General features: G+C 40.2%; 3 protein-coding genes across 5 annotated transcripts in view; 1 reads left to right on the top strand and 2 right to left on the bottom strand.

Moving 5' to 3' along the window:
* Positions 1–248: 248 nt before the first annotated feature.
* si:ch211-243a20.4 lies at positions 249–5,031 on the bottom strand. Its single transcript, XM_037762978.1, has 6 exons — positions 4,661–5,031; positions 3,969–4,238; positions 2,646–2,770; positions 1,058–1,174; positions 811–921; positions 249–711 (listed from the first exon to the last, which is right to left on the bottom strand). Exons 1-6 carry the CDS (start codon positions 4,752–4,754, stop codon positions 649–651), a joined length of 780 nt encoding a protein of 259 aa, XP_037618906.1. The 5' UTR covers positions 4,755–5,031; the 3' UTR covers positions 249–648.
* A 1,717-nt stretch (positions 5,032–6,748) lies between these two features.
* On the top strand, positions 6,749–11,453 carry si:ch211-243a20.3 (uncharacterized protein LOC100151507 homolog). Of its 2 annotated transcripts, XM_037762462.1 has the most exons (5): positions 6,751–7,149; positions 7,607–7,679; positions 8,673–8,810; positions 9,069–9,198; positions 10,894–11,453. In XM_037762462.1, the coding sequence occupies exons 3-5, from the start codon at positions 8,696–8,698 to the stop codon at positions 11,261–11,263; spliced, it is 615 nt and encodes a 204-aa protein (XP_037618390.1). In that variant the 5' UTR covers positions 6,751–7,149; positions 7,607–7,679; positions 8,673–8,695; the 3' UTR covers positions 11,264–11,453. The 2 variants fall into 2 exon arrangements, with proteins under 2 accessions (XP_037618399.1, XP_037618390.1); XM_037762471.1 differs by lacking the exon at positions 7,607–7,679 and having other exon boundaries at positions 6,749–7,149.
* A 4,511-nt stretch (positions 11,454–15,964) lies between these two features.
* The window catches only part of grin2bb (glutamate receptor, ionotropic, N-methyl D-aspartate 2B, genome duplicate b), a 122,012-nt gene continuing 113,305 nt past the window's right edge, over positions 15,965–24,671 (bottom strand). The window contains exons 14-16 of one of the 2 annotated variants that reach the window (XM_037763871.1): positions 22,282–23,473; positions 20,670–21,474; positions 15,965–16,224 (exon numbers count right to left, since the gene is read on the bottom strand). In XM_037763871.1, coding sequence (XP_037619799.1) covers positions 21,074–21,474; positions 22,282–23,473 — 1,593 coding nt within the window. In that variant the 3' untranslated portion in view covers positions 15,965–16,224; positions 20,670–21,073. Of the gene's footprint in view, positions 16,225–20,669; positions 23,474–24,671 lie in introns of both variants that reach the window. The other variant, XM_037763870.1, reaches the window with a different exon arrangement.

Raw genomic sequence — 24,671 nt, 5'->3', positions numbered from 1 at the left:
TCCACTACATTTATTTGACAGCTATAGATACTAATTACTTTTCAAATTCATATTTTAAACCTATTATTATGCAGTAAATAAGTAGCTACAACATTGCAATGGTAATGCATCCGTACTAATATTATAATACATTATAAGGTAACACTGATAGATGCCATTATGCCTGCATAATGAGTACTTTTAGTCTGATACAAGTTTATAAATGATTACAAAATTCTCATAGACAGACTCAAATACGCCTTCAGGGAAACACTGCACTTTTTTATATTACTGTACATCTTACTCCACTTCATTTATATGACAGCGATAGATACTAATTACTTTTCTGATTCATATTTCAAACCTATAATTATACAGTAAATAAGTAGCTACAACATCATACATTATAATGTAACACTGATAGATGCCATTGTGCCTGCATAATGAGTACTTTTAACTTTGTTCTTTGAGTATAATTTGCTGATAATACTTTTTTTTTACAAATTTACATGCAATAGAGTATTTTTTTAATTGTGTTTTTGTTACTTTTACTTTTAAAGGATCTAAAACTTTCTGGTAACAGGCGACAATGACACAGCAAAGCAAACCGAGATCATCTCAGGCAATGATATAAATATCACAATCTGTCGATACAAGTTTATAAATGATTCAAAAATTCTCATAGACAGACTCAAATACGCCTTCATCCTGGTCTTGTGTGGTTTGTGCAATCTGTGGAGGAAGTAGAAGACAGGTCAGCAACTACTGCATGTTTTATTGTTTTCCACTGATAACAGAAAACGTGACAAAGCACCCGAAGTTCCCACTTACCGTTTCTTTGGGTTCCTTTTTCTGGCGTTTTGCTGGGATTTGGTCTGGCTCTCTGTTGGCAGCTGAGAGGTCCAGCTCATCATAAATGGACCTGGGCCGAGGCTCAAGACTCTGAGAAAATCAGTTTCCAAGAAATATAAAAATGAACATATGAATGCAGGGAAGATGGGGGACAAAAATAACATGGTACAGTTTAAGTCAAGTGAAATGTGTCTGTGTATATACTGATGAGTAGAAAGGTGCTTACAGCATAAAAAGAGGTAGACGGAGCTGTTATTGCATCAACGTTGTGTTCCACAACTTCACTTTCTGTCCTTCCTTCTCTGTTTCTGCCGGTGTCGCCACTTCCAGTGATGTGATCTTTCTAAAGAATAGATAATTTAATGCATCAAAAGAAACATTAATAACAAAAACTGGATAACAAACAAACTAGAATAAAGCACACCCTTACCAAATAGAAGTTTTTTCAAGTGTGCTATTATTATACTTATTTTAAACTTAAAATAAGAGAGTATACTTTCAGTTTACTTTTGATGTACTTATAAGAGATATACTTAAGTATACTTTGCTTATACTGACAAGTATACAGAAAAGTCTAAGTATACTTGTCTTATAATGCCATGGCAACGGCATGCTTGGCTTTGTAAACGGATGTTTTGATATGAATTTATTTAAATTCATCAAGGATCTTCTACGTTTTTGGATTCTCCGTTCACCATGGAGGCATGAGAGAAAAACTAATTTAATTATTTATTTTAATCACAAAACAAGTCAAATAACAAAAAGTGCAACACTCTTTATGTAATACATAAATCATTGGCTAAGTACTATAAGTTAAAGTAGTAGTAGTTCATAGACTAAAAAGTGGGCTATAAGTATATACAAGTATACTTGCAGTATAAAAACTATTCAACTAGTAGTTTACTGCGAATACTTTAAAGCGTACTTTCATTAACTAAAAAGTGGGCATAGTATATAACTATTAAACTAACAGTTGCAGTATAGTTCATAGTATAGTTGCAGTACAAAATACAGTTTAGATGTAAACTAGTTGTGTATTAAAGTTTGCTATTCTTAAACTTAAAGCACACTTAAAAGTATACTTTTATAAACTAAAAAAGTGGGCCAATTTAGTCCTAAGAAGTATTGAAGTAGTACACTTACAAGTACACTACTAGTACATTGATATTAGTATTCTTACTACATAAAGTATACTTGGGGGAAATATACTTTAACTTTAACTTAAGTATACTTCATAAAATAAACTTGAAGTATATTACTTTTTCATAAGGGCATGCAAGTTGTGTCTCTAGTTTTGTATCTTGTGACTGTAATTTAATGATTTGCATTAAATAATCTGGATTATAGCAGGACATATTTGCCTTTAGACTCGAACCATATGCAAACACCACAGTCACAGTTGTGTTTTTGAGTAAGACAAAGTAGTTCCTGTCATGTAGATAGGACTCCCGTCCAGCCCAGTTTTCCAGTCTGTCTATTTATTTAATTAGTTACCAGCTATTAATAAATTAATTAATCCTTTGAGAAGTTATTTAGTTCCGGTACACAACAGTTTCAATAATATTACTTTCAAAAGGTAGGTTTGATTTGGGTTTAGATGTTTCAAGGCTGCTCTATTTTAAGAAGAGGCTTGATGACAGCCATCAAATAATTGCAAATTAATTCTGTGACTAAATATAATTTGAACATTTAAAAAAAGCTCAACTTCATCTGGAGCTTCAGAAACTCATCAACAACACTGCCTGTCAATAACAAAACAATGTTCTGACGTTGCAACATGCTGTTTCTTAACGTCTGAGCAGGGCCCATCTTACCCCATTTCCTCTGAAGACATACAATGAGCCGACCACACTGAAAACCAGCAGCACAACAGTGAAGACGCCGAGTATGCTGGATTCTGTGTAATCCAGCATTCCTTCCGACTTCGTGTTGCTTTCACCTGGAAGAAGACACCCACAATGCAATGTCAGTCTGTGCAGGATTGTTAAATAAATAGACCATCATCTGTCGAGCGAGTGATCCACAGGCTAAAAATATTTAAGATCAATGGACTTTTTATATATTTCAATATAAACTGAACACACTGTCAGCATCAGTATTATAGTCCACTAATGGCTTTAGACGAGGGGCGTCAATCGATTAAAACATTTAATTGTGATTAATCGCAAATTATTCACACATTTTTTATCTGTTCAAATTAACCTTATTGGGAGATTTGTCATGTATTTAATACTCTTATCAACATAGGAGTGGACAAATATGCTTGTTTTATGCAAATGTATGTATGTATTTTTTACTGGAAATCAAATAACAACACAAAACAATGACAAATATTGTCCAGAAACCCTCACAGGTACTGCATTTAGCATAAAAAATATATACTCAAATCATAACATGGCAAACTGCAGCCCAACAGGCAACAACAGCTGTCAGTGTGTCAGTGTGCTGACTTGACTATGACTTGCCCCAAACTGCATTTGATTATCATAAAGTGGGCATGTCTGTAAAGGGGAGACTCGTGGGTACCCATAGAACCCATTTTCATTCACATATCTTGAGGTCAGAGGTCAAGGGACCCCTTTGAAAATGGCCATGCCAGTTTTTCCTAGCCAAAATTTAGCGTAAGTTTGGAGTGTTAGTTAACGAAGGACGCTAAATAATGCTAACGCTAACGCTAGTGTGACATGGTTGGTACCAATGGATTCCTTAAATCTGAAGGGACACAAAACTATTGAAGGTCGGCGTGTGATACCGACGCACAAGACACCCTTTGAAATGCACCGGGCGTTCCATTAACTGTAAACGCATTCGTGGTAACAGTAAATGCTCAGAGAAAGTGCGCCAGGAGTGCGGTGACGTAGTTTTACAGAGCGAAAGAGACGCACACAGGGGAGGTGGTTAAACACAGGTCTTTCATCCAGGAGACCGCTGTCCCGTGCATTAAGTTTTACCGTACAACCGTGGAAAAGGTAGAGGACAGTCTTTTACAGAGACTCACACCTTGTCATCACGTCCACTTTAAAGATCTCTTACAAAGACTGAGCAGAAACATTTATAAAATCTGGTTATTGATTCACTTCACTTCCCTAAAAAATCTATTTCAGTTTAATTTTTCATTCTCTTCGTTTCATACTCACTTCCCACTCGAAGAAACCAGTACACTTTGGCTGTTTTATAGTGACAACTGTATTCTCCTGATGTGGTCAGGTTTTTCAGCTCCAATGTCACTTTGACATTTTGCTCGCCGGTCGTCCCAGTGATGGGTTTGCTATATATCTGTTCGTCGAGAGGATCGAAGCACATCAAGTCGCCGCCGCTTACGTTTGCTGGGATCATCATCACCTCACACTTAATGTGGAGGTCTTCGCCTGGGAAGGCCACAAAGACGGTGCTTTCCAGGCTGAGTTCTGTGAGAGGACATAACATAGAGAGCTGAAATGATTAGTCGATTAATTAAATAGTTGATCAATTATTAAGCAAAAACATCAAACACTGTTGGGTTCAAGCTTCTCAAGTGTGTCAATTTGCTGTTTTTGTCTCTTTTAATATCATTATAAACAAAATCATTTTGGGTTTTGGTCGTAAAATGAAGCAGTTTGAACATTTCACCTCGGCTTTTGGGAAACCATGACAAATTCTTTTGACATTTATAGATGAAACAATTCCTCAAAAAAACTAAGGAATAGTAATAGTGAGGATAATCGCTAGATTTAGAGTTGATATGATAAAGAAACACATATCTAAACTTTTTTGACTGCAAATAATTGAAGATTTTCATCCACAAAGTTGTTTTTTACCAAGAAGTCAAAATATAGTTTGGAAGGCTTACTTGGTGCGTCCATTCCTGAGCAAGCAGGCAGGAAGCAAAAGACAAATATCCAGGTCGACATGGAAGAAAGATGCCAAACTTGTTGAGCTTCCATGTTGTGATGTTTGGGGTTTTTGCGGGGAAGTTTCTAGTCTTCTTCGTTGAGGTTGTTCCACGCATCTATTGAGTGTTTCAGTTTGTCTGGGTACATAAACTGCAGCGTTGGGTTTCCTGTTTCTGGCTAAACCACTTCCTCAAAATGTCCCGTCTATCTGGAGACTCATTGGGGACTAAAGTCTAATGAAAAGAGCATTTACAGATCTGTTTGAAGACATTTAACATTAAAGCCTGAAAGCATTGGAGGATACATCCACATAGAAATAAAATTGTACACATGTGACCCCTAACTTTCTTTGTATTCTCTTAAGAGGGAATATTTTTGGTTGCGTTACTCTGTTACGTCAGTCTCTGGTTGTGAAGTGAAGTGCAATGTTGGCGTTCCTCCACAGTGAGACAGTGTTGGAGAAATAAAAGTGTGAGCCACGAGCGCACACCTCGTCATGTGGTTTGTAAAAGACAGAAGAAGTGAAAGACTCGAGCGGGGAGAGAGAGTATTGTGTGTCAGTGTATGTGTGTGTGTGTGTGAGGCTGGAATTCAGCTGAAGGTGACAAACTGCCTGTTGTTAATGTGAACCAGCTGTGTCTGACGGTAGTGACTTCTTCACAGCAGTAACTCTCTGTTGAAATCACTCTGTGAGGCTGCCAGGAGAGGTGTGCAGATGTTGAAGAAGTGCAGCGGTTTATTATTATCATTTAATCCCATTTGTTTGTCTGTTTTTCTTTCCCATCTTTACGCCTCCTCTCTTCCTTACTCTCTCGGCCTCTACACTTGACTTCTCTTGGCTGCATTAGCGGCCAACTCTGATCTCACCTCATCCGCAGCATGAAAACAGACACAGAGAGCTGGAATAACATCTGGATGTCAGTCAATAAAGAATAATTCATTCCATTTCATAACCCATCTCCTGCTCTCCTTGCTCTCCTGCCCTCCAAACAGCACTGCACTGCTTACACTTACACACCAAAAACTGACAATAACTGCATTAAACTGTTTACTGACTGTGCAATATCATTACTACTCAGGTGTAATTCATACTGTGCAATATTTTTCAGGTGGAATATCATTTCATTCTCACTGTGCAATATCATTTTTCCACTTGTGCAATTTTTTAATAGTCTGTTTATTGTCAATACTATATATACTGCTCATATTTTTATATTTCCTTCTATTTAAATGGTTCATATTTTGTTACACTTTGTTTAGCTCTTTTTTTTACTGTGTTACCTGATGCTTTTTTTTTGCACTATCCCCTTTGCTGCTGTACACTGCAAATTTCCCCACTGCAGGACTAATAAAGGAATATCTTATCTTATCTTATCTCTATCACCTCTCTTTCCTACAAATCCTTTACTTAACACGTTGTTAGATATTGTCAGATTTTAACATATTTACATTTGAAGAGGGCAACATTGTTCTTTTTAACCAGATTTACTGGGAAGACTTCTGTCAGTGTTGCATATAGAAAACATATTTGCTTGAAAATATTGTTGATTAAATGTATAATATCCCCCTGAAGTCTCCAGCAGTGGAAAAATAATTAGGAACTTTACTAAAGTACTGTACTACAATTTTGAGAAACTTCACTTTACTTAAGTATTTCCATTTTCTGCTACTTTATACTTCACCTCCACCACATTTCAGAGGTAAATATTGTACTTTGTACTCCATTACATTTATTTTACAGCTATAGTTCCTTGTCCTCCTCGGGTATTTAATCCATAAAAATGCATCATATGTTATACACTGAACATATTTGTGGGTAACTCTTAATCAGAAAAACTACAGCTGTCAAATAAATGTAGTGCAGTAGATCTAAACTATTTAAAATATGTTGAGGCTGTGAGCTGCTTCTGGGAGGGTAAAGGTTAGTCGTGAGAAGCGGCGAAAGATGAAAAAGGTCCATAACTCAAGTTTTGAGGAGAAACTGGATCCCTCAGTGGAGTGAGATTACAGCCTCGGGCACACATATACCTGTCTGCTCCACATCAAGGGGGGAATAGGAGACTTAAACGAGGTCAATTATCAGACTTATCTGAAAGCAGAGGATGCACAACACATCTGGCAGCAGCTGGATGTCATAGTGTGTGTCAGAGAGAGAGCAGGAGGGCGTGCGTTGGGGTGTAAAGATAACGACAGCTCTTCCACAAATAAGGAGTTTTTAAACTCAGCACTGGACCTGCAACACTCTCCTCCTCATTATATTACAGCTGCGAGGCGAGGGTGGAGAGAGCATCAGAGGAAATCAGAGCGAGAGAGAGAGAGGGGAAGAAATAAGGAGAAAAGACCGGGGCAGTGACAGAGAGGAGAGGCGAGAGGAGCATCTGGTATTCAATAAGATCGGAGAGGGACTTCCTGCTGAGAGCTGAAGCATCATCATCATCTCAAACTTGTGAGTTTTGGCTCATTTGCTCCGTTTTTCCAGCCTGTGATGCTTCTACCAGTGAACTGTTAGTCTGCAAAGTTGAGAGTTATTTCAACACAAACCAAACTCATAGTGACACTGGTTTGTGGTTTGATTCACTCAGAGTTGTTGATGTGTTTGTCCAGATGTGGAACAAGCTGTGTCAGATTATAGCTCGGCTAATTTTCACTGCGCCTTTCATCGGCCTCCAAATTCATATTCCCCTGAAAACATTTTAAAATACCTCAACAATGAGTCATCGGCTTATTATTGTCCAGCATGATTCACAGACTCGATCATATGGATGCAATCCTGCTTTTTCTTCTTTTTTTCCTCTCCTCTTTTCTGGGTCACATGCTTTATCCTCCTCTCTTGTTTTTCCTCTCGCACCTGGAGTCATGGGATTAGAGTCAAAAAAATGAAAACACGTCCTTTGTTTTGTCAGATTGGACTTGTGGTCACTCTCACACTGACTGTCACAGGACAAAAAGGCTGCTTTCTTCAGGCCTTCAGTTAAAGTAAGTGCATTTTTTTTAAGGATTTTTTTTAAGACTAGTTGACTAGTTGTAATTCAATTACTAATCACAGATTTTTATTGATTTATGGATGGCTTTAAAATTAAAAGAATTAAAGGCACCTTTCTACCTGTGCAGGTGGTGGAAAAAGTATTCAAACCATTTTCTTGAATAAAAGAGGAGAAATATAAAAGTACAGAAGTAATAGCAGCAAAATGTAGATAAAATAACAAAAGTAAATATTTTGTATTAATATCATATATGCATTAAAGTGTAAACAGTATTTTAATGTTGTAGTCGGTAAAAGTGGAGAAAATTCAGCTATAAAAATGCATCATATTTCATAAACTTATCATATTTATTACACATTTTGTATGTAATCTTAATCTGCAAAGTAACTAAAGTTATCAGATAAAAGTAATAAAAAGAGTAAAAAGTACAAGTAGTAGAAAATAGAAAAGTAAAAGTATATAAAATGTAGTAAATGTAGTTAAAGTATCAAAAGTAAAAGTATTAATTGTGAAGAATAGTCCCTGCCAGAGCGTTAAATTATTGTATTTATTATATTATTGTATTAATATTATATATGCATAAAGGTATAAACAGTATTTTAATGTTGTAGTTGGTAAAAGTGGAGAAAATCTGTATTCAGCTATAAAAATGCTTCATGTCTCAAAAACTTTACCTACAAAGTATGGTAATATCTATAATACATAATAGAAAATGGAAAAGTAGAAGTATATGAAAGCTGTACTTACGTACTTACTTAGGACTTAAGTAAATGTAGCCCACTGACTTTACTTGCACCACTGGTTACAGATGTGTGTGCACATCTGCATACTGCTGGCTCTTTTCTGGCACATGAAGCCTTCAGTCTGTGTTTCATCACTTCTTCTATTTATTTCAGTTTATTTTCGTCTTTTCTGCAACAAAAGTTCAAGAAGTTCATTATCAACAAACGACACATGAGGTTTGTTTTTCTCTTTTTTCTTAAAGGGGGACGTGTCTGTCTGCTCATCATGGCCCCTCCCTCTCTGTTGATGCTGCTGATGGTGGTTGCCTTGGCAACTGGGGCCCGTTCAGCCAGCGAGGAGAATGAACTGGATTATGGGTACTGGAACTACAGAGAGGGAGGTAAATCACGAGCCCCACGTTTGATCTTGATATGAGGCCTGTAAATCACTGAGGGGACAAACCTTTTGAAGTTGAGGATTAAAAAGAGAATTTATTGGTGAACTGAATGAAAAGCAGCAATTTAAGAAACTCTGCAGAGATGAGATGGATATCTGGATCTTAAAGTGATCAAAAGGCATGTGTGGCCATATTATTCCTGATTCATTCAGGCTGTTTCTGTTTAAATGGAAGCCTGATGGGGTGATGTTTTGGTTTCAGCTGACAGTGTGAATGTGGCCTCAGTGCGCAGTGTGACCAGAGTTTTAGACGCATGGGGGAAACGCATCTTCCGTGAGATCAAGACTCTACTGCACTCCCAGCCCAGCGCACTGCTGCCTGACTACTCCAGGTAACTGTAACACCTCTAGCACCTCATAATAATACATTTAATTTAATTTAATTTAGTTTAAATAATTTAATCTAATCTAATTTAATTTAATTTAATTTAATTTAATTTAATTTAATTTAATTTAATTTAATTTAATTTAAATCTCAAAACTCAATTCCAATACTTCCCTCGTGGGGCAATTTGAGGCAAGCAGGTATATAAACATAAAAACACACAAACAATTCACTCACATGCATAAAACAATCTAAAAACACTAACTGTCATGACCCAGGGGGGCGTTTACTACCACACAACTAACACATGATGGGTTAGTAAAGGCTGGTTCTGATTTTCTGATTTTTATTTTATTTTATTTTTGGACTTAAACCTGCAGTAGGCAGAATGTTTTTTGCATCATTGGGCAAATATTCCATAATAACCTTTCAGCATATTATAATTCAAGTGTTGTGAGAGATAACTATACTTCTGCACCTCCTCATGGCTCTGTTTTCAGGCTTTAAAAAATGTAGCCTGTGACGGGAGACTTTGGCCAATCACAGGTCATTTCAGAGAGAGAGCGTTCCTATTGGCTGTGCTGCAGCTGGTGGGCGGTGCTTGGTATTTCCTCAACTGATCTCAACATGGCTGCCGGGTCACAAACTTTCTCATTTTACAGCTAAACAGTACACTACAAGATGTTTCTGAAAACATTTGAGGGGAGAAATATGCATTACAGTAACAGAATATTGATTCATATTTGATCAGAGCTGCCTAGTTTGACTGTTTGATCGGAGTTTGCGAGTGATTGACAGCTGCTCAGAGACGGCAGCTCTGATTGGTTGTTTTCCTCCGGTAAAGGAAATCTTGCAGATGCCATTTGGAACACCGGAGGACACAGAGGAATATGATTTTTTTTTTTTTTTCAGATTACCTGTCTCATGAACTACTGTCACGATATAGTGACCGTTTTATAAAAATAACTTTTTAAATCATATTTGCTCCATTTCTACCCATTGCAGCTTTAATATATTTAAAATATATATAAAATTAATATATTAATATAAAATATATTTATTAATATATTTAAAATTAAACTGTGAACAAAAGTAGTATTTTTGTCAGTATGGTATTTTTGAGTAAATTTGATCTCCCTATCAGTTGACAAAACATCAAAAGATGTATCGCTCCTTCATCAGCAGATATTTTACCAAGTTGTCGCCTATATTTTCAAATTTAAGCGTTTAAGCCAACATAGACAAGAAGTCCTGAATTTTGCTCAAAAAAAAATGGAAATTTCTTCATTTGCAACTCCATGACAACTGCTGATGAAGAAGGTGTGATATGATCACAAGCTCTAGTACTAAATGGACCATGTGGTGAGTTTTTCTCTACAGAAAGTATAACGGTTAAGTGAAAAGGTCTAATTACATATGAATATATGTAAAAAAAATCACAACATTCAACAAATATTTTTTTTTTAATGTCATTAACTCATCCTGCAGCCAGTCTAAAGTTAGAAAGTGATCTTAAAGTATACAATAATGGAGTGTATGAGAGTGAGTTGTAGCCTATAATGAGCACACTTAAATGCAATGATTAATTCTCCCACTAATTTTAACAAATTATAATCAGCCACCCTGTCACAACACACTGTTCTCCCCGGTTGTTATATTTATATATGATATTACCTATGAGCCTGCTCTGTTCGTCCTGCAGGGTGCGCCCTCTGTCCGAGTCCGTCAACGACCTGTTCAGAGAAGTCTCCCTACTGCGCAGGCGCATCAGCGAGCTCTCTCATCGCCTAGCAACGCTGGAACCGTTCCTCCGTCACCACGGCTACCGGGAGATGAAGGAGGAGGAGGAGGAGGAGGAGGAGGATGGAGGCGGAGGCCGGGTACCGGTACCTCAGAGCCTGAGAGGAGAGGTGGCGAGTCTGGCCCGGTACACCCCGAGGAGGACACCGGGGACCCCGGGGAGGCCGAGTCCACCGAGGGGGAGCCAGAGCCGGGTGGTGAGGAGGAGACGGGTGAGAGTCCTGAACAGAGGGGGAGTGAAGATGGTTCAGAGAGAGAGAGACACACAATGATGGAGGGGAGGAGAAAGTTAACACAGAAATATGATATCAAACTTTTAACTGTATAGATTTTCATTTTTTGTAAAAATAACATATTATAGACATATTATTAGACACTCTGAGATCAGAGATGATGATTAAAGTTTGTATTAGTCATTAAATAACTCTTATCTTTAATAAATTCTTTTTATGATTATCACTATTTTATTGTCCAGCTCTGAATGTCAGATTGAGTTTAAAATCAGGACACATACAGAAACACAAACTCCCTTCCTATAGTATATTATTATTGTTATATTACATCTTTAATCAGTTCAGGAGCTTATTTCTGCACAGCAACATCCTTAAAATGTGTATTTTCTTCGAGCTTTAAGATACGGAAGCCCTGAGCGGCAAGCAAGATTATTATAATTTTTTTCTGGTGATCCATTTTCTAAGTCTGATCTAAATTATTTACTCTCCTGTGTTTATAAGTTAAGAACAGGTGGAGCTTTTTTTGTACCAGGATAAACTTTTAAAAAGTTCTGTGAAACAGGTAAAAAAAATGTTTAGTCTGGTTTTTCTAAGTTACTTTTTTTCCTGTCTGAAAACATGTAGACATTTTTTTTTATTTTAGGCTGATTTTTTTAAGTTACTTTTTTTTGCCTTTCAGGGCTTCCGTAGATTTCCGTAAGAGGTAAAAAAAAAAAAAAAAAAAAGTAACTTAGAAAAATCTGCCTAAATTTTTTATTATTATTATTTGTTATTTGACATGAAAAATGAATAACTTAGAAAAATCTGCCTAAGTTTTTTTTTTTTTACCTGTTTCACTTTAAAAAAAAAAGAACTTGGAAAGATGATCCTGGCTAAAAAAAAAAGTTTCACCTGTTCTTAAGTCATAAACACAGGAGAGAAAATAATTTAGATCAGAATTAGAAAACGGATCACGGAAAAAAAAATGAAAAAAAAAATGTTGAGAATGGAAACAGCAGTTGTTGTTTGCTTTCAACCACATCTCATGGCCTTCCTCAGCAGATAATGGCTCGCGTCTCATTTACTTTAGTTGTTATCACGTGATGTACTTTTTCTGCTTTTCATTTTTTGGCACAAAAAACAAACAGTGTTCAGTATTAATTTAGTAAATATTTGGCTGTTGGAGAGCCAATCACATGGCTCTGTTTGTCATGAAGACTTTGATAAAAAAAATTGGCTTCATGAAATTAAATGGTCGTTTGGAGAAATGGCAGTTAAATTAAGACAAATGTAAGAAAGAAGCAGAAAAAGAATGGGCTGATTAAAAAAAAAAATGTATGGTATCGTTTAACAATTTCATGGTTACATTATATATTTTGCCTGCATTTATTAATATGATTTATTTCATTATGTGTTATTTATTCAGTTAATATGGCACCCTGGGTCTTCAGATACAAACAGCGATTAAAGCAGAACAAAAAATATGACAGGAGATGTCAGGAATGGGCACAAAATAAAAAAGAAGAAAAAAAAACAGATGTCATCAGGGTTATCACCGTAGACTGTACACAATAAAGATGGACGACGTGAAAGCTCCCCAAAAGTGAAGCCAAAACATCCTGATCGCCACCTGGTGGCTGGCTGCGGTACAGGTCATAAATCCCGCCCCCTCCATGTAACTAAAAATTCAAAGTACACACCAAATACATTTTTCCCAAAGTTGGTTTCTGTTATTTTAGGTAGTTATTATCATGCTGATGTATGTTCAAGTGTTAATTTTATAAGTTTGATAACTAATAAGTTTGTTTTTTTTAAGAAGTTATTTGATGCTATAAAAAGGGGGTGAGACGTCATGATTGACAGCTATGATTCTCTCACGCTGACAAGCTGCGGCTTTGCTCGGCTCGCGATTGGTTCAGACAGGACCTCGATACCGCGGCTCCAGCCCCTCCGATCACTACTGCGCGGACTCTAGCTCCAAATGGCGTCAAAATCTCAAGATATTATTCAATATCGCACTTCCATTAAGTTTGGGGACTCACAAGAATCCGATTTTTTTTAAAAGAATCGCAGCAGCAGAGGACGAGATGTCCTTACTTAGTTTGTAGTGTGGTTTAAGCTTCCAAAACTTGTTTTTTATTTATTAAAACTCATTAACGTCTTTCAATAGACCCTCTACACCACGTCTTTCAAACTCAACAGCTCCCATGCAGACTTTCTGTAAGAACAGTCTCAAGCACAACCTGTGATAACCATAGACTGTATATGAAGATGGACGACACCCTTCCACTTCCTCCCACTGTACAGATGTTGTACCTCTTTAAAAACTATACAAAAACATATAAACTACAAAAATGTAGGCTATCCTACTCTTATACTAATAATCTACAGACCGACTATACTCAATGAACATTTGATTTCCCAGTAGCATCTGTCACCACTGTGCTTTGTTACTTTACCTCTGCCTTAAACTCCAGTCATAAATGAAATGTACCTGTGCACCGTGTCCTAAGATGACACACACAGTGACCGGAGGATGCCATGTTGTTGCCACAGGGTGTCAGTGCTCTCCTGCTGCCGTAAACAGACGTGACACTACAACTGATTCATTGAGGCTTGATCTTTTGTTTTTTTGCTCAGCTGAAGTCAGGAGCGGCCCTCATGGGCCCAGCAGGGGGTGCCTATTATCTGCTAACATAATTATACTGTTTGTTTGCGTATGGTGATCTTGTGTGTGTGTGTGTGTGTGTGTGTGTGTGTGTGTGTGTGTGGGTGGGTGTGTGTGTGTGTGTGTGTGTGTGTGAGTTGTGGGCACAGGCGTCAAACTTTATGCCTTCATTAAAACTTTGCCAAGTGTTTCTACAGCAACCAGTTTCTCTCCTCTTCTTCTACAACTCCACTTGTCATCCACACCACATACTGCAGCGTGTTTCTCTCATTTTCAACCTGCATCTGCACACTCGCCGCCTGTCAGTTGCTCTTTTGTTTCCCTCTGCATGTTTCATCCCCCTTTTTTTTTTCTCCAAACTATAATCTATACATCAACCACCCCTCCTCCTCCTCCTCTCTCTCCGTCTCTTCTTCTTCTCTCACCCCCCCTACATTGCTATGTGTGGGCGTTAAGCTCAGGCTGTACTTTCCATTTTGGTATTGTATTGTCAATGCATTGTTGCATCCAATCCAGTTAAGATGCGGTGGGAATACTGTATAAATCTCTCTCTCTCTCTCTCTCTCTCCCCCTCCTCAACCCCTCTCCCCATCTCTGGAAAAAGAGCCAGTTGCTAGGTAACAAGTTAATTGTCAAGAAGTAGTTACATGTGTTGCGATGCATCCTGAGGTTGTTGGGTTGGTGTGAGGAGAGAATAAGAGATGAACACACAGAGAAAATAGTAAAGATTTGTTTTTAAGAAGCAGGAGATAAAAAACTGATTAAAGGATTATTTCTACCGCCTCACATCCTTCTGTCAGCATCCACGACCGCAGATGTTAAAATTCTCCCACCACCATCTATACACACATACACACACAAGGCGTCGGTATACATTTTCAAACCTGCGGGTTTCTTTAAATAACTCCTGTTGCTGGACAAGGCTTTCAGAGTAAAGAGAGAGTCTGAGGAGTGAGGGGGAGTGAGGTTTTTTGGGGTGCTTTGATCTCTGCTGCGTTCAGTTTGCATCACCTCTTCCTTCCCTCAATATCTCTCTTTTTCTTTTCTTCTTCAGCCTATCGTTTTATTCCCAAGCCTCTTTATTTTCCTCTTTGCTCTACAAAAGCACTTATCCAACATGAGTAACATCAATCTCACATGTTTATGAGAGCAACAGATGCAATGAAAGAGCAGAAGATGACACTCACCATTATCTCAGATCCACTGGCTGTATGGGACATAATAACATGATCGGTTACATGTACACATATAAATGTCAAATATAAGTAGGGCCAGCCGATTAGACTGTTGTCAAGCTATCAAATAGGTGTTATCAGTCACTAAAAGGCCTGTAGATATGGGTCAATATAGGGGCCTACTACACCCACTAGTAGGTTTTCTCATCTATTCACATGGTAGATCGCTGAAAGAAGGTATAAAAGAACAGTGACAGTGACCTCTAGCGACTCTAGTAATTATGACAAGAGCAGAAGAGGAAGTCAGGCGCTGTATAGACAGTGTGAAACTCCATGAGGGGTGGAGGACACAAAACACAGGGTTTTCACCCAGGAGACCAGAGTTTGCATCCTGTGTGAAACTAACTATGTGTAGTTGTCTTTGTGTTCGTAGTTATTAACCCAAAATACGACGTTTTTCCCTAAACTTAACTGTTTTTTTTGCCTAAACCTAAAGAAGTTGTATTTTTGTTGCCTAAACCTAAAGAAGTTGTAGTTTTGCTGCCGAAACATATAGAAGTTGTAGTTTTCCTGCCTAAACCTAAAGAAGTTGTAGTTTTGTTGCCTAAACCTTAAGAAGTTGTAGTTTTCCTGCCTAAACCCAAAGAAGCTTTTTTGTTTGAGTTAAAAATATGACGTTTCATTCAGTTTTACAACGTGTTAGAACGTGTTGCTTTTAAGTTTCACTTTCACATTTGCAACGTAGTAGTCGTAGAAGGCCCAAATGTCCCACATCTGTGGTGTTTATAGTGACTGATAACGCCTATTTAATGGCCTGATAACAGTCAAATCGGTTGGTGGTACACACGTGAAATACGTCCTGTTGCTCGCTGCCAACCTGTGGACACATAAATGATAAAATAAAAGAAGACAAATAAGTTTGAGATTTCTTATTTTTTATTAATACTCAACACTTTTATTCCAAAGAGACAGAAGAATAATATTTCTCAGCACTTATTTTCACATTGACTGTGTTCAATCTCATTTTCAATATTACTAAATATTCAATCAAATTTGAAATACTCTCTTCACACAAGTAATATCTCTCCATACAAAAAAATGCGAGGGTGAACTAGATTTTTGTCTTATGTACATTTATCACAATCTGTACAGCTCGGGGGTGGAGTTGTTCGATTCTTCTGTGGCAAAAAACAAAACAAAACACAAAAACAGAAGATTAGTCAAAGAGGAAAGAAAAGAGACTTCCTCTGTAAAAATGCAATAAATAATCAATTGTGCTTTCTGTGTACTGATTAATGACGGTGCTTTGAGAAAACAACCTCCTTAGCTGGTCTTTGACCAAATCAAACAGAAAATAAAAACCACATCTAAAAACCATGACTCGTTAAATGTGCACACTATCTAGTGTCGTAATAAATTGCACATATCCTGGCCTGAAGTCTTTACAAAAGCAATTTCGCAAGGGGACCTACGAATCAAAGATTTATCCCAAATAGATCTATTCTCTGCCGTTTTTTGTACAGTTTTCTTTTTTTTTATCAAAAGTCCATGAGCGTGAGGTAAAGTATTTACATACAGTTTTATAATACAAGTACAATAAACAGTTATCTCTCACACACACTCTGTCTCTCTCCCATATGAGCACACACAGAGGTAATCAAGCGTATGTATTCAGGCACATACAATAACAGAAATAATGAATATTTAAAAAGAAAATTTGTTGAAATGAAAAAAAAAAGGCTTCTTCAGTGACGATGAATGTATTAATCAAGACCTCAACCTTGTTTAAAAGCATTAACACAAACTATCTAAGATTAATAAAAGAAAATGTTTTCTATCCTAGTGAAATCTTTCATTTAAATTTAGCCATATTTATTAAAGTATAATCAAAATTTAGACTTGGTGTTTTCTTTTGCACAAACAAGCACACACACACACACACCTCACACGCACCCACAGTACTACATGGATCATCAATGAAATTGATAAAAATTCCAAATATTGTTCAAAAACACCCATTTTGTTTTCTGGGCTAAAAGTTAAGATTAAAAAACAGAAATAAAGAAAAGTGTATACATGCAAGTCCTTACAAACACTAGAGACCCCCTAGTATCATACATACTGACTTGTCAACCAAGAGAAGTGAAGTCTTCTAAAGTTCTGACTGGGATGTACGACAAACTAAATATATTCGACGCATTCAGTCAGATTGTGCTTAGGTATTACAATTTGGTTTGGCAAAATGACTAAAAAGTCAAGACAATAAATAACTGGAAATAGAGAATAGACATCTTAAATTGTGACTAACCTCTATGTTTGTCTTTATTAGGGCAGAGATGAGCTGCGTGTCTGATGTTGTGGATTTAGGAGTCGCCTCTTTTATCAGAATAACAGTAAGAAAGGCGATGCTTTTTTACTAAATGTACCACCTGCTTTCAGGACGCTGTTTACTTTCTCCAGCCTTCCTCTTTTTCTCCTCAAATGTCTGCAGCTGACACGATCCACCCAGGATCTTAAAACGACTTGAGGGCAAATTCTTTCCTTCATCAAAATCTCAGCATGTGAAACAGATTATGGTCCGATGGGGGGAGAAATCAAGGTTACAGTACAGAGTGAAATTATTCTTTATGTTCTGTTTGGTGAAATATGTGAGTTTGAGCAACGCTATAGAGGGAGAAATGATGAAAGAGACTTACATTATCCAGGTCCTCTTGTTACGAGTGTAAGGAATAGTTTAACATTTTGGGAAATGCGCTTTATTTCCTTGTTGAGAAAGATGACAAGACTGATAACGCTCTCATATCTGTATGTTAAATATGAAGCTAGGACCAGTGGCCAGTTAGCTTAGCTTAGCACAAAGACTGGAAACAAAGGGAAACAGCTAGCCTGACCCTGCCTTAAAGCTCACTAAGTAAAGGTGCTAAATAGCAAAGTGATTTCTAGCTTAGTCTCAACAGCTCTCAACATGACGGCAGCGAGCTGACGGCTCGCAGCTAACAGTGCTTATAGCGCTAACAGTGCACAGAGATAACGTGTTTACCTGAGGGGGGAACTGGAGGGTGGGTGCTACACTTCCGCGACGTCGCCGTCATCAGCTGTATCCGCCATATGAGAGCGGCGGCGGTGAGCTAGCCAGTGGGGCACGCTCACATGCACTAAAAGCACACGCAGTCGGCCCGGTGATGTCAACAAAGCAAAGAGAAGCTCTGATTACAACATACACAGAGGGAGAGCGACTTCTCTCTCTGCTCAGGTAGACATTACGCCTCTATGTCTTTACATAGACAATAGTTGTTTGATGCTATATTAATGCTCTAGATATCAAATTTGGCACCTTTATCATGTTATATCCTGTTTGTTTAATCTGTAAAAAAAAAACTTAAAAGTGTAAAAGTGACAAGTTGTTGTTTTGTGGACTATTTCTTGGCTGATTGGTTGCATGGCAACAACATGGTAACTACAAGAAATGGTGCCTTCAAATGGGGTCGTGTTTACCGTGTTCACGGGTTGAGTCCATATGAACGCCCCACTCAATGGAAAGTTTCCGAAAGCTCCGAGTTCACGAGTTGTGACGTGTTTGTTGACGTCAGAAATGGCGGAGGCCATGGAAGTAAATTTTTTGGTGCATAATAAGTGAATATATTATAATTTTAGTTGTATGTTGTTTTTCTTTGTAATTTCAAATATGTCTGAAGAAAATGTTGATATTCCGAACAGCCTCATCTTTTTCCTCATTACGTCATTATGCCTCTGCATTTACTGCATTATGTTACCCACTTGCTAGCTTGCTAAATTGTTAGCCTCTGTGGCTTCTAAACGCCAACAATAACGTTAATATTGCTGTTGCTTAGCAGCAGTGTTCTTAAAACTTAACCACTTGAACGCTAAGCACATGGCGTACACGACTTCCCATGTTGTAAACACGAGCTCACGAGTTCCATTTGAAGGCACCAAAAGTCCTGTAGCTAACCCTCCTTTGTGTCATTTTTACACTTTATATGGATTAAACAAACAATATAAGATGTGTTAATCTGTGAGCTTTAGAGGGACTGGATGTTTTTACCTTAGTTTGGACGTAGCCAGGCTAGCTGTTTCCCCGTTTCCAGTCTTTGTGCTAAGCTAAGCTAACTCTGACACTGAGAGTGGTCTCGATCTTCTTTAATGCTCAGCAGGAAAGCAAATAGGTCTAAGCGTATTTCCCAAAATGTCCAACTATTCAATCACAGGGTAACAGAGCACAAACTGTTTGTACTATTTATACCCCATTTCTAAGCTATAATCTTTTTTTAGATAAATAATGAAATGAAATGACATGCTATAAGGATGTCATTTATGAATGATTGAAAGACTAAATCAAGAGAATATTTGGGACTATGTACTTGAGCTCGCTGTGGTGCTTTAGACCAGCAGAGTGAAAATGTTCAACACTTCCCATCGTTCAAATGTGACCATCTAATGCAGCAGGCGGCGCTTATAGCCGTAATCATGGAATAATTAACGTTACTGCTGCTCATCCCGGCAACAGAGGCCTAACTCTGAGAGTCCATTATGTGCCTGTCCTGAACAGCAAAACTGTCACGGCCAATTGAGTCAGACCCAATGAAACGCGATGAGGGCAACAAGCGGACATTAACCGTGATTTACATGTATTTAATGGATAGTTGGCTCCTGGGTCGTCCGTTATGAACGGTGGGGTTTGAGGAGGCGAGGAGCGATGAAGCTTGTTGAGCTTCTTCGTAAATGATTTCAAGGACTTACAGTTGGATTAATTGTGGAGTTAATAGTAGAAGAAGCAGCTCCTATATTTTATTTTCTAACTCGTATTTCTTTACAAACAGCGGCGCTGCTCTGTCGTAGCTGACTTTTTGGGAAACAGGAATGTTTGTTTATCATGGCACTGTGGTTTTAACCCTTGTAATCCTGCTATCAGTTACTTTTATTGTCGGGGATCTACGAAGGAATTTAAGCTTCCTCTACGGCAGCACGTTTAGCTTTGCATTATCTAACATCTGTTAAATGCCCAAAAGTCTGTTATGCTCATGAAACTCTACCCTCATCAGACTTTTTCAGGTGTGTTTTCACACTCAAATCAATTAGACTAATCGTTTGCAGGTGGATCTGTCTACCGACAGAACAGATCTTGTGTGTAGAAAATCAGTATTAATCCTTTAAGGCACATCCAGCTCAAAATGTGAGACCCATTTGGTACTGCCGAGCAGAAAAAAAGGAGAGGAAACGGCAAATCAGTATGATGATGTTGCTTCTGCAGCTGAAAAAAAGAGACCTTCTTTGCAAATTTATAAGTACATAGAATGTACTCAGCAAGTCATGCCTTTCACATACACTTCACAGCACTCAAGAGTAAGAAAAGTAAAAAAAAAAAAATCAAACATGAAGAATTAATAGCAAAGAAGAGTCCAAATTACAGGAACCAAAGATGACTGCTCTACCAGTCTCCTGTAATATTGGTAAGCTAAGAAAGAATTAACATCATACAAATATGTAACATGAACTATTTAAATCAATAAAATTGAAAAAAACAATCCAAACCGATCATCATTAAACACTGGAATAATATTCAATAATATTATTAACATTATCAATACAATTATTATTAGTTTACCCTGTTACTTCGACAGAAGCGTTGATTTCTCATTCATGATTGTATTTCCGTTGTTAAACAAAATGTTTGTTTTGGTGTTAAGGAACTGCAGGAGGGAGGGAAAGACAATGAGCGTGTGAAGAGAGCAGAGATTTGATTTCACTTTTTTCCCCCTCCCTCCCTTCCTATCTTTCTCTGAGCGTCGGAGCAGCACCAGAATCCTCTCTTCTCATTAAAAACTCGTCTCCCGCCGGACTTCACAGCTTAGCCTCTGTGCATCGTCCAAATTCTTTTGAGAACAACACACACAGTATCGTTTCTCCTCATTCTCTTCACACAGAGGTCATCAGCAGCTCTACGTTTCTCCCCCCTCATTTCTTCACCCACTTCATCTTCCTCCTGTCTTTCTTCCTCCGTCTTCACCCTCAGACGTCTGACTCAATGCTGGAGAGCTTTTCATAAACGTGTCCATTGCTGGCACCGTTGAAGTTTCTCTGTCCCGGCCCCAAGCCTAACGTGTCCCTGGCCACGGGCAGTAGCTTGCTGGCCCCGTGGTGGTTCCCCATTGGCCCTCCCACCCCGCCCAGACACAGCTCTTTGGGGAACCTGGGGGCCACATTGGACATCACCCCAGCTGTGGCGGACGCGGGCAAATAGGAAGTCGTTCCCATGGAGCCGCGGAAGTCCCCTCCTCCTCGGCTGTTGTTGAGAAGTTGCTGCTGCTGTTGCTGCGTCTGTGGCTTTTTGATGTAGTACGGTTTGGCGCCGTGTAATAGACACTGGTCGTCGCCGAAGGTTGGGATGAAGGGGTTCTGGTTCACCTTATCTGGGTAGAGAGATTTAGACAAGGAGTAAGTCCCGGCCCCTCTGCTGCTACCACCACCAACACCACCACCACAGCCCCCACCTCCCATCATAGCTCTATCTCTGTCCCTCTGGTCTCTCTCCCCCACCGACCGCTGATGCAACCCACCATCGCTTCCACGGAACAAACTGAAGGAGGACCCTCCTTTCGCCCTATCCCCGCCTATTCCTCCAAACATGGAAGGCTCCCTTTCACCTGCATACCCTTCAAACATGTGGGCGTAAGGGCTGGGGCCCTCCATGAAGCGGTCTTTGTCTTTCAAGCTCACACTTCGGGGCTGGGCAAACTGACCCCCAACGCCGCCTCCACCCCCTCCCATGCGGCCTGCCCCCTCCCTCTGCAGATCCACAAATGTGTCATACGAGTGCTGCCTCCGTAACACCCTCCCACCCGGCCCTAGCTTCCTGCGCTGCGCCTGAGGTGGTGTTTGGCTGGGTCCTACGCTACTCTTCACTGCGGCGAACACCATGTTATTATCCTCGCTGATGTTGTAAAGGTTGCTTGGCTGGATCTTACACGAGTCGCAGCGTTTGCTAGCGGAGCTGGGGCGACTGCCGCCTCCTCCAACTCCGCTAGCGGAGCAAGCGCCGCCTCCTCCTACACCCCCTCCGTGGTGACACACATTGTGGCAGTTACGACACTCCCAGTCACCCCCTGCTATGCCGCCCCCTCCTAGCCCAGAAACCCCCTTCTCCCAGCAGGTGTGGGCCTGCTGCCCTGCCGACACTGAACCAAGCCCACCTTTACACTCCGGCTTCTTGCCTTTACCTTTGAGGAAGTCTTCTACAGGTACTAAGGTTTTACAGATACCACCACCGCTACCACCGCCCACGCCGCTTCCTCCACTTCCACCCTCTTGCTCCCACTTGGCCTTGCCCTCCTTGGAGCGGAACTGGTCCGCATAGAAATCCCTCAGGTTCTCTTTGTCTTTGCGGAATAAGTAAGGTGAAGAATTACCCCCTCCTCCTCCCCTCTTCCGCTCCAGGGGAGGTGAGACCGTGCGGTGTGCCAGGGGCCCGTGGGGGAAGTGGTGGTGGACGGTGTGGTGGTGGGCTCTCCTCCTGAGGCCGCTCAGCTCTATCTCGTCCTGCTCCCGTCTGCACTTGGCCGAAGCTGGCCTCTTTTTCAGGCTGTCCCTGTACTGCTTACGCCGCTTGTTGTTGCCCTCCAGGTTGCCGTAGGTGACAGTGTGCGTGGAGATATCCGAAACATCTGAGCGAATGTTCCCATCGTCCCCCCCTGAGCCTCCCCCACCCCCACCACAGTACCTGTCGTGACCCCCGATGAGCCCCGTGCTGGATGCGCCTCCTTTGAAAGAAAACCTCCCGTACACATTGTTTCCCTTGAACCCACCCTGGCTGGAATCCGCAGGGGTGTGGCCAGCGATCAGGTCAAACTTATTGGTATTCCTGTGAGTCATGGAGGGGCGGGGCTGGGTGGTGAAGATGGGCGCTACCCCTCCCCCTAAACTGTCGCAATCGAACATGCCCCCCTCCAACGAGCTAGTGCTGCCTAAGCTACGCGGCCTGTTAGGCGGGGGTCCGGACATACCCAGAGCCGAGGCCGGGTGGTGGTGCAGGTAATGGTCCTGGTACAGGTTGCTGTCCTTCAGGGGCAAGTTCCCAAAAGTCCTCTCCACCTCGCTGATGTAGTCACTGAACATGTTGTCCTCTGGCAGGTAGGGCGGCGCCGACTTGCAGTCGACAGGGTGACCCACCAAGCTGCGCCGTTGCTCCTGGATATCGTAGATAGCCGAGTCGCGGCCGCTGTGGCTGTACTCCAGGGCGGCGTGCGGAGAGCCGTTAATGCCCGGGACGGCGGTCATGTCCTTGGCAGTGCGGAGCAACCGCAGGATGTTGGAGTGGGTGTTGTTCATGTTCTTCTTCATGGTGGCCGAGGGTGAGTCTATGGTCGACTTGTTTTCCTCGATTTGTACCCCGTGGATGCAGCTGTAGATACCCTGGAGTGTGAAAATTAGAAGACAAGGGAGGTAGAGAGAGAAAGAGAGGGTGAGACAGGCCATGGGAAGAAGAAAGAGTAAGAGTGAGAGTGGTAGGGTATGACGCCCAAGTGAGAAGAAAACAAACAGTAAAATGTGCGGCAGTAGTCAAGAACCAAAGGGGTTTAATGTTAGAGAGAGGGAGTCAAACAGCAGACACATCAACAGAAAGACAGACAGAGAGAGAGAGAGAGAGAGAGAGAGAGAGAGAGAGAGAGAGAGAGAGAGAGAGAAAGAGAGAGAGAGAGAGAGGCAAACAGAGGCAGAGAGGTTAATGCATTGCCATGTTCTCTCTGACCAGCCTCTTGTTTACACACTATTAAACAGTAATAGGGGCTGAGTTCATAAGTGACTTTTCTCCTGGGAACAGCATGGACCCTCACAGCTGCTGCTCAGCACGCCACCTTTAGACACAGAGAACTGAAGGAGCAGATCAAAGCCTTGATTGATAACACAAGAGGTGCAGTGAGCTCGTGGTTTTGACCACCAATCAATAGGTTTAATCAATGTCATTTAAATTCAGCTGACACTGGTGCCACTGGCTTTCTACCTCGGGATTGTTTCACTCTTTTTTGTTTCTATTCACGAAAAACATTGCCAAGGAAATGAATCCCTTTTCGAAAGTTTGTCTGAGACACATCAACAATCGTCTATTTAAAATGTCATTATCCATCAGTACGCGTTTGTTTTGGTTTGTTTGGTTAAGAGCAGGATTTTCAAGAGAGGGGGGAAAGCCTTTTGCGAGTGAAGGCAAACAAGCGTGTTTAAATGGGGGCTGAGGGAATCTGTGGTCGAGGCGACAGCCAAATCCGAAAGGTCGAGGACACACTACCCACCAGCCAGCGCGCGGGCCAACTTTCCTCAAAGGCGTCAACTTGTCAGAAACAGTTTCTGTCTGTCTCTTAGTCACTTTCCCCGTTGCAGAGCCACATTCATGAATCTGAATCGTCAACCCTCTTTTCTTTTATGCCTCCATTCTCTCTTTGTGTCTGTTTTATCTCCGTTTTCGGGTGCTCGGGTGAGCGGCAGCCGCTCCAATGGGATTGTCTCTTTTTATCTCTCTACATCTATAGCTACTACAGCTGCTGTGAAAGGTAATAGAACAGAGGTACCTGGCACACCGCTGTGTCTATTCTTTTCTACTCTGCCTTTGTCCCAC

The sequence above is a fragment of the Sebastes umbrosus genome, chromosome 3, assembly GCF_015220745.1.
Source record: "Sebastes umbrosus isolate fSebUmb1 chromosome 3, fSebUmb1.pri, whole genome shotgun sequence".
Classification (NCBI taxonomy): domain Eukaryota; kingdom Metazoa; phylum Chordata; class Actinopteri; order Perciformes; family Sebastidae; genus Sebastes; species Sebastes umbrosus.
Note: the sequence above shows the minus strand (reverse complement) of the source record. Positions and strands in the feature narration are given on the sequence as shown.

Bases quoted from the DNA above. Each gene is read 5' to 3' on its own strand.
- si:ch211-243a20.4 (XM_037762978.1), bottom strand. From the start codon at position 4,754: ATGGAAGCTCAACAAGTTTGGCATCTTTCTTCCATGTCGACCTGGATA. The intron at 1,175-2,645 runs GTAAGATGGGCC...TCTATTCTTTAG, and splicing joins ATGTCTTCAGAGGAAATGGG to AAAGATCACATCACTGGAAG. The intron at 712-810 runs GTAAGTGGGAAC...CTTCCTCCACAG, and splicing joins AAAAGGAACCCAAAGAAACG to ATTGCACAAACCACACAAGA.
- si:ch211-243a20.3 (XM_037762471.1), top strand. From the start codon at position 8,696: ATGGCCCCTCCCTCTCTGTTGATGCTGCTGATGGTGGTTGCCTTGGCA. The intron at 8,811-9,068 runs GTAAATCACGAG...TTTTGGTTTCAG, and splicing joins CTGGAACTACAGAGAGGGAG to CTGACAGTGTGAATGTGGCC. The intron at 9,199-10,893 runs GTAACTGTAACA...TTCGTCCTGCAG, and splicing joins CTGCTGCCTGACTACTCCAG to GGTGCGCCCTCTGTCCGAGT.